Raw genomic sequence first — 9,446 nt, forward strand, 5'->3', positions numbered from 1 at the left:
CCCCGTGTGTGTGACACCGAAGTGCTATGTAACAAGCCTTTATATTGACGACAGTGACGAGTAAAGCGCGCTGCAGACTCTCGATAAAACTACACGAGACGTAGCTAGAGTGTAGAGAGAGACTCTACTCGGTAGGTCTCGTCATGGTGAATAGTTAGGTCGAGAACCGAGACAAAATCTCTCGTAGATATCGAGTATGGGCTTTAGACCCGCTCCCCACGGGGCGCGTTGTGCTGCGGATGCTCACGCGCAGCGACGACCGCGGACGGACTCGCAAGCAGATGTAGTTGCTGTTGCTGCCGTAGTGTTCTTTACCACTGTGCATCGTGCGAGCAGTGGGGTTACCACCACCGAATTTGAGAAATTAACAATCTTTCACCCTTAGTTAAACCAGGCTGTGTATAAATACTAGTTACGAGTACTAACAACGTTGGTACTAGAACTAGTGGTCATTTTATGAAGTTTTTTCCCTGCAAATTGTGTCTTTGAGTAAATTATGAATATTCATTATTCAATAACGGGCCCTTTGTTCTCTAACCCTGTTCGCTTCCAGGATTTTTTTACGTTCACGTTGCCTTGTTTTAGTTATTTTTTGTTTCCGCTTTGCACCATGCATCGTTACAAAGGCTATATCTGGTATAAGGTAAAATTGCTAGGAGAAACCACTTTGATAAACCCACCAGTCAGTGACAGCCAGACGATTGCCCCCGGGCGTGCGGGGGAAAGGATCCCAAATATTAAATGAGGCAAATTTTACTCAGTGTACACATACGGGCAGCTTGAAATAAGAATACCTAATAACCTAACTACATTAACTAAGTAGGAATGTGTTTAAAAATTCATCCCTTAAGTTTGATTGTATGCTATGATGTAGAGACTAGACATTAGACATATCATTAGTATCATTACAAAGACCTATTTGTGTGGCAATATTGTCAATATTTAATACTTAGGCACGGCAAGTTACTTGTGGGCGGCTGGGTGCTGTCGCTTCGAAAGGGGGTAATTGGGGGTGGAAATCAAACATGTTTATTACTAAATAAACAATAAGAGGTAGAAGGTATCTTTACTTGGAAATACTTATTTAAACCCACTTTAACCTGAACCTAAAATGAAGTAGGTACTTACATACTTACTCCCATCAATCACAATATTTTTTCTATTAGACTGTGTCTCCCGTATCCCGTATCGGTGTAGTATGCCGAGTGTTTTCAGTTTGCTAGTTTTGCGCTGACTCTACGCAATTTGCGGCGTTACTGGCGCCTAGTAATGAGTGAACTGTTTGCCTACTGGGACCCCAGGCTTAGTACCAAGCTGCAGGTAATGGGTTTCATAAGCCCCAGACTCTTTGTTAATAATTTCCTTTGTTTTGCTTTCTGCTACACCTTTCCACCGGGTCCTTTCAATGCAGCACAAAGGTAGAACGTCGAAGCAAAGCATCTTTTGCACTTAATCTTTTTGAGTCTTAACTTTGATATACTTAAGTACTTTTAATATTGTCTTTGAAATACTTGCCGTGTCTAGACCATTTTAAGAAGACTTACTTTTGTGTGAAATTTATAAAATACCTACTTGCCAAGGTGCTTTCTAGGAAGTGGGCGGCATAGAGTAGAATGTAAAGGGGGTAGGTAGGTAAGTAGGTGTGTAAATACCAGAGTCTACAAATATGAAATCGCAATGTATATTGATTTATTTGAATGATAGCCTTCGGAGTTGTTTTATTGGTACTGGTTATAGTATTGGTCAATGTATCGGGAGATTTTGTGAGCGTTGTAATAAGGGTTAGGCCCGTTGCGCAACGCACCAATGAGGCCTCGCCTTAAGTAGAAGCTACCGTTGTAGGTACCGACTACCGTGGCTGCGACGGCGACGAATGATTATAGCAATGTGACTGTTTGATATTACAAGTAATAATAATAATTATTTTTCACTTTCAGGTAGGGGTTCTCCTTCTCAGCCTGTGCTGCAGAAGCACAGCTCCCATCCACCGATGTCGCACTCTAAGGTAAGTCTTTTAAACCTACTTTTATAAAACTTTTTAACGCGCGTTTATGAAATTTATTGTAGCTGAGTCAATTTGTTTGGTTATAGATGCTGCGCCATAATAGTTAGCGATCGTATTGCAATTATGCTGAGCGTACTGAAACTTTATTGTACTTGTAGTTATTCAGCGAACAGTTGCAAACTGCTGCCGAATGCTGCTGGCGCATTTATTTATTTATTTTGTAAGCGTTGTTCGATTCCACAATCCGACCGGGAGTTCCCCACAAATCGGCGACGAAGCGTAATCTCGCACAGATGTTGTCGGTGAACGGCGGCATCGAGCCTTTAAGCCTTTGAATCACGATTAAAAATAAAACCTTACATGTACAGCTAAGCTGAGCGATAAATAATAAAAATATAAAAAATCTACGAAAGAGGGACTTATATTTACTCTTCAGCTATCGGTAGAAACATAATATATGCATGCATGTTTGGATGCATCCACTGAGCATCGGGTTCATAAATAAGTAAAGGTCACTTTGACCTGGATAGAAAGCCGACTTTGTATTTCTAGACATTTTCATGTGGATCGATATGACCTAATAACAAATTTTATATATTTGAATATTTGAATAGTAGATACTGATCGCGAATGAGTCACCATTTTACTATGCATACAGCCAGAACCACCCTGCGGCCTCGCGATGGTATCTACTAGTGCCTTGGTGCATCTACACTGAAGTTTCTTTTTGTGGAATACTATTTCAATTGATGATTGAAAACATCCGATAGCGATAATTGAAAACCATTGAAAAGTTTTATTTACAATTATTACAACTAACTCCGTCGTAACGGCTTATCGTATTACACAAAGAGTATAACTTCAGCGTGGACGCCAGTTCAGCGTAAATGCCAGGAAATCTCAGTCTCTGGGCCTGACCGATAGCCTGCTTCCAGATGAGCATGGAGCAGCCGGAGCGCTCGAGCGAGCGTCTGGCTGCGCGCGGCTGTGGCAGCGGCGGCAGCGGCGGCGGCGGCAGCGGGGAGCCGCAGCCCGGGCCCAGCAGCCGCCCCGACGCGCCGCGCATCTCACACACGCCCGCCATGCGCAACGGCCCGCCGCTCAGCTGCAACTTCTGCTGGAACACCGTCGACGACTGCGGCCGCATCCTGCGCCGCAAGACGCAGTACCACTGCCCCGAGTGCCGCACCAACCTGTGCATCGTGCCCTGCTTCCATCAATACCACGACGGGACCCCCGAGCCCGCCGCCGCCTCCGCCAGGTGAAGCTCCGTGCTGCGCCACACGGGTCCACGGAACTAGACGGCCAAGCGCCCGTAGCGTAGCGCCGTAAGCTTGTGCGGTTAAAGTGCATACACACTTTCGGTAGGGATTAGGGTTTAGGTTTTTGCGTACGTTTGGATTCAACTTTCCGTGGATAAGTTTGTGTGGGTGTGCGTTAACATATTGTAGATGGGTAGTTTAACGCTGTGCGACGCGATCTTTCATTCAAAATAGAAGTAGGTCAATTATAACTTGTTAGGATCCGAAACTCCTACCTTTCGCGTAATAGGCTCTAGTAATTTCAGATGCTGTTGTGGAGGTGCAGTGTGAGTCCTCGTCGATTTGTAATTTTCAGCCAACTTCGGCAGTTGTAGGTGGAAATATAACACCATAATTATGTATTTTTAATGTATTTCCTATTTTTCTACAGTGTAGTGCAGAGTGAATCTTCGTTGTCTCGGTCCAGTCTGCTGAATGACCAGAGGTCAGTCGATACTGTCCCTTTGTCCGTCTATATTTATCATGGTCGTCCGCGTTTCTACTGCGCAGCCGTGTTACGGAATTCTGCAGACCTCTGTGGTGAAACTTTGTGCATTTACATAACCTATGTATAGCTACTTATGTTAGTAGCATACGGTGTAAGAGGTCCGGATGTGGAATGCAGAAAACCGTTCCCGATGTGGATACCGGATATTGATGCTCTCTGTGGCCGCAGGGGGGGCAGCATCGCTTTGCCGCAAGTTTCTGATTGTTTCGGAAATTGGAACCGTTTGAAAGTTTCACTTTACCTCATAGTCTGTGAGCTTTGAGAGGGATTCTGTGGATGGCTGGCTGTTGAAGTTCGTTCAGAAAAATCAATTTAGGAATAGGTAAAGCTTTTGATAGTTTAATATTTCTGTGCTGCTCGGCGACTATCTACCACTAGTAATGTTATGTGTATGTCATATTTTAATATTGTATTTAATACCTATATTCTCATGTCCGAAATTACCTACTTAGGGGTTTCGAACCTAACTGGGTATCGTGTTAGGTACAGTAGCTTCCCAAATTCTACTTTTTCCACTTTTTACTAAGGTTATTATAATTTAAACGCATCACAATTTTTAAAATATATTGATGGTGTCGCCATATTATTTTGATAGTCAATTTGGATAAATTATGAAAACTGTTAAATTATATACCTTTATACGAAAAAGTATTTTTAATGTTAACGTTTTCTACATAATATATAGGAATTATATAATGTACACGTGTTAAAACTATTTCGCTAATACATACATACCTTAATGACGGTCATTTATTACCGTTTTTATTTTGAATACCTGCCTAGTGTGCAAAGTAAAGTAAACGAATATCCTACCTATAATAGTATAAGTATACATAAAATACGTCTGCATTGGACCCAATTTAGCAAGACAAATTGAATAAGAAAACGCTGTCAATACCTAATAGAACAATTTATCGTAACGTGAAAGCAATATCTAAGCTCCTACCTACTACTTAAATATGGATTGTGATATTGTAGACAAAATTACATTTTATTTTATTTTTAAATACCTACTTAATTGTATATATTTTGTATGCTTGTATGGAAGTGATTTATGACTGTGATTTTGTACCTTTGGAAATGATTTGGAATGAATATGGTAAGTATAGGTTTCATGATATTTAATAGGCGTTGGTAGCATTCGTTCGTAACATTCGTTGCAACACTTTTTCGTCTAAATCGGTTGAAGTTTAAACCTGATCGTTATTCCATCAGTAGGTATAGGTCATTTTGGTAGATACAGTTAGCTTTTATTTAATGATAAGATAAGCAGTTTGAGGATATTACTACTTTTTAGATAATTATTACTATACTTAAGGTAAAGACCCCAGTTATGGTAAGGGGAGAAAAACTTTTTTCTCAAACACATAAAAGCTATTTTATTAATAAGTATCTTATTGATTGTTCACAGTTAAATATTAAAGTTAAACTTAATATACTTCACATATATACTATACTACTGCTGGACAAATATTATATTTATTTTGTCTAGTTGAGTACAAAAAAGTTGTGCTAATTATGTTATAAAATTGTTGGATCTGAAAGTTTGATAATAGGTATATCAGTCGTAGTATTCTTTTCTGTTTGATTCCCAACTTTGATACTTATAGGATAAGGATTTATTGTTGATAAAATACTACCTTAGTAGTGCTCAGCTCACTAATAGTATTCCAATAAGTCATACTTTTTTTAAAACCAAACAAAAGCAATTCAAAAATAGTAATTTAAGTCTATTTGCATCTATTGATGCAAAGCACAAACTGTAGTTGTGAAAGCTGGGAAATTCCTATTACTTGAAATGTCTGTGACTTCTGGTGCCTAACAAAATTGATTAAATATTATAGTGAGGATGAATAGCTTGATATAATATATGGACATATATTTTATAGTAATCGAAAAAAATATGTAAAAAAAACACTGTAGGTAATGAAATTTACAGCGAACAAATGTTTATATTCCGAACCAAAAAAAACAACAAAACATGTTTATGTGTATACAATTAAAAAATCTAATATTAAGTACTTATTGCTCCTAAATATACTTACGTAGGTTTGTTAGAGTGTTTTGATTACGTGTATACATACATAAAGTAGATTTATTAATGGGCTCTTAAGTTAATATCGATCACTATTATGTAATTATTCACTAAATTAACGGTTTAGCTAATCAAAAATGGGGCGAATTAATGAGTGATAGTAGGAAAAGTAAATATTCACAATACTGACGCCATTTTATATTAACATACTTGTATGTATATGATATAAAATATAAGATTATTTGTACTTACTTATTCAGACAAAATGGGGTGATTTCGTTCAACTTTCAAATATAAAATTGCCCATTACCTACTTCAAATAAGTTAGGTATTGGACGATATACTATTTTTTATAATAGCAAGAATTTGATTGAATATTTATTAAGTCACAAAATCATACTATTTTATACTATCATAACTATCGATAATGATGTACATGTTTAAATTACAATGTTGTCTAGATACCCGACGTACTTGCGTAGGGCTGCGCGCAGGCTGGCTGCGATGCGCCGTAGCATGGGGTCGCTGAACATAGCTACCAGGTATTGTATATATAACTTCTATATATTATATAATATATTTAAAATTATACGGGAAAGCTTTTCCTTACACTATTGACATATCATTCTCACTAACCATAGCCAGGCTTGAGCCAATTTTACGGGAAGAGCGACTGGTCATGGTCAAGTTTTGGCAGCACCATTTGCATTCACCAGTAAGTAGCAAGTGCTTCGAGCACCAGTAAGTAGCAAGTGCATTGAGTAAAAGCTATGGTGCTGCCATCTGCCAGCTTTCACTGGGTGGAGGACATTGACGGGTTATTTTTCAGCGCTACTGCCCCCGGCCCGTCGCGCGCGAAGCGCCCCGCGCCCGTGCCCCGCCGCCCGCGCCCCTCCCTCGACTCTCTGCTGGAGCCCCGCTCTAAGTACCCCTACACGTACACCATCCGCGGACGACTGTTCTGCAACAGTTGCAAACGCATTTTTAAGAAAAAGTTCGGCTTCGCTTCTCACATTCGCGCCCACCGACGCCAGACTGAGGCGGCTGCCTTGGCCCGTAAACAGGGCGGATAGGGAAAGGCCAATTAAACATGTCGCATTGATGCCGTACCGTCCAAAACTTCCGACCGTACGGATTAATGCGCTTGTTTAATTGCAAAGCAAGCGTGAACAACGCCCGGAATCAGGTGTATGTTCTTTTGTTCCATTTATTGGACGCGTATTTTAATCATTTTTTGTCTATCGTTGTATCTCCCACAGAGCTAAAATTGTTGCTGTTTTAAACATAGAATTTACTATTTAATCATTATAATATTGCTCTGTGGATGTCTCAATGTTTTAATCGTAGATAGATGTCGACCATGTATACCCAGAGTCGACACAAGTCCTTCAAGTTTGCAGCTCTATAACTGTTGTATGCTTGAGGTAGATAATTGTACTAATATGTAGGTATTTATGCTTATTATATTTGAAATTAATATGGCGGGTATGTTGCAAATCTATCTAATACGTTGTAGAGCCTTTACACAACTCTTTGTTATGGATAAACTACATATATTTTAGCGCTTTTGGGACTCATGTAATTGCTTATAAGTATTTATTATGTATTTATTACTGTATGAAACACAATAGTTGTTAGTGAAGACTACGGAGTTCCTTTTCTTTTTCAACTTTTCTGCACCGGTGATTACAGGATACGTTTAACATACGAATCTGGTATATCATCTGAGTAAAGAATTGATAAATAAGCATGTTTAGAAAATTAATCTTTAATTATATCACGGTTTCAAATATTTAAAACAATTTAATCGAATTTTAATAATTGTGAATTTAGGTGTCTACTTTGAATATAGGTGTCACAGTAGATAATATCATAAATGGTATTTAATGAATGTTTAATACTTAAATTTCATCCACCTGTGTGATATTTATACTTTTTATATTTTGAAATGAAATAATTATGAAATTTATAATTTTACTATCGCCAATGTAAAACAGGTCAACGAATTAGTTAATTTTAAGATGATTTCTTATGTAATTTCGCTCAATTTTAATATTTGTATTAGACTTTAGGTTACTGAGGAAGAACTGTACATGATATTTTTCTTGCGTTCAATCATATTAGTATGATCATTACGGTTTCCTGGCTATTATGCATGGTCATAATATTTACTTAAACTTGGTCATTAATTTTTATTCAAATCGTTTCAAAAAGAAATGTTCAATTTATCAAAATGAAGTTTTAAACTAAGAATCTATACTTATATACTTACTAAAAATCATATTTATAAATATTATTATATCTTGTTCTACTCTGTTGGAAATAAAATAACATGAAACATAACTTTACTCTTGTGGACCCAACACAATTATTTGTAATATTCTTTAAAATTTAACCTAACTCAATGAAATTGAGGATATTTTTGCCAAGGTCCAATCGGTAGAGTTTGATATAAAAGTATCACTTGATTATATCAAACTTCCCGTGTAAATAAGAAAAATAAACTATTTTAAATACTTGTTTTAAATTAATGATAATATGAATTTTTATATCTACTTATTGTCCCATTGTTTTATTATAATAGATAGGTACTTGAAAAGTAACAAATATATATGGAAAATGGTGCAAATGTTTGGCTAAAAGGGTAGTTAGATTGTCATACTTCGGATGTGTAAGTATTAAGTACCTATCCATTCTGTTATGAGTAGTTTTTTTATAAATCTAGAATCTACGAAACTTATTTTGCTTTTTCTACCGACCTGTAATAGCAAGTGGTAATTATGTATACCTACTAAATGTATAAACTTAATATTTATGTTCCAAAAATTTCAAAAAATAATAAATTTATATTATACGAATTACGAATACTTATAAACTTAGTTTCAGGCACTAAAGAAATCAGAACTATGAATATGAAACATTCCACGCATTATGAATTTATGACTTCTGTATTTATCTTAGTGTTGCATGAATATTGTAAAACTTCTTAAATAAATATCAATGTAATAAATGTTTGATGTAAAACAAACAATTTTATTCCTATTAAATACGGTGCCCCATTATAAACCCCTTTACCCTAAAAATATCATAATTATATGAAAGCGGCTCACTAGCATAATCTATGAGCCTTCAGCCCTTCACCAATCATAGGACTTCAATGCCCTAGTTATGGGGTAAAGGCTTGCACAGCTTGCACTACCTACTCTAAAGAGACTCTAGTACAGGTTTTGCCATTTACGTTTACGAAAACGTTTACCTCAATGATGAAAGAAAAAAAGAGGACTTAGCTTACCGACAAAAAAACGTGCATACCTAAACTCAGCCGTCAACTAAGATTTGGTGGCAAATTTCCTTGAAAAATGGGAGATTTTCAACCATAGATTATAGATGACTTCATACTAAACAGCACTGCATTTTTATTATAGATGCTGGCTAAAAAAAATGCAGTGCTGTTGAGTATAAAGTCATCTATAATCTATGGTTGAAAAACTCCCGTTGGAACAGGCAAGTCGCTTTGAAAACTGAAGAGCTTGTTGGTTGGTTGGTTGCAATGATGTTTCTTTCATTGGTTGGTTTGCTGCCACTAAACATGGCGAC

The 9,446-nt window shown here is 37.2% G+C and overlaps 1 protein-coding gene across 2 annotated transcripts in view; it reads left to right on the forward strand.

The window, feature by feature from the left end:
• Positions 1-7,809, forward strand: part of LOC105394165 (longitudinals lacking protein, isoforms H/M/V) — a 31,404-nt gene extending 23,595 nt beyond the window's left edge. For both annotated transcript variants that reach the window (XM_048632870.1, XM_048632871.1), the window contains exons 9-12: positions 1,938-2,005; positions 2,941-3,266; positions 6,311-6,391; positions 6,679-7,809. In XM_048632870.1, the coding sequence (XP_048488827.1) occupies positions 1,938-2,005; positions 2,941-3,266; positions 6,311-6,391; positions 6,679-6,922 (719 nt within the window). In that variant the 3' untranslated portion in view covers positions 6,923-7,809. The remainder of the gene's footprint in view (positions 1-1,937; positions 2,006-2,940; positions 3,267-6,310; positions 6,392-6,678) is intronic.
• The last annotated feature ends 1,637 nt before the right edge of the window (positions 7,810-9,446 follow it).

The sequence above is a fragment of the Plutella xylostella genome, chromosome Z, assembly GCF_932276165.1.
Source record: "Plutella xylostella chromosome Z, ilPluXylo3.1, whole genome shotgun sequence".
NCBI lineage: Eukaryota > Metazoa > Arthropoda > Insecta > Lepidoptera > Plutellidae > Plutella > Plutella xylostella.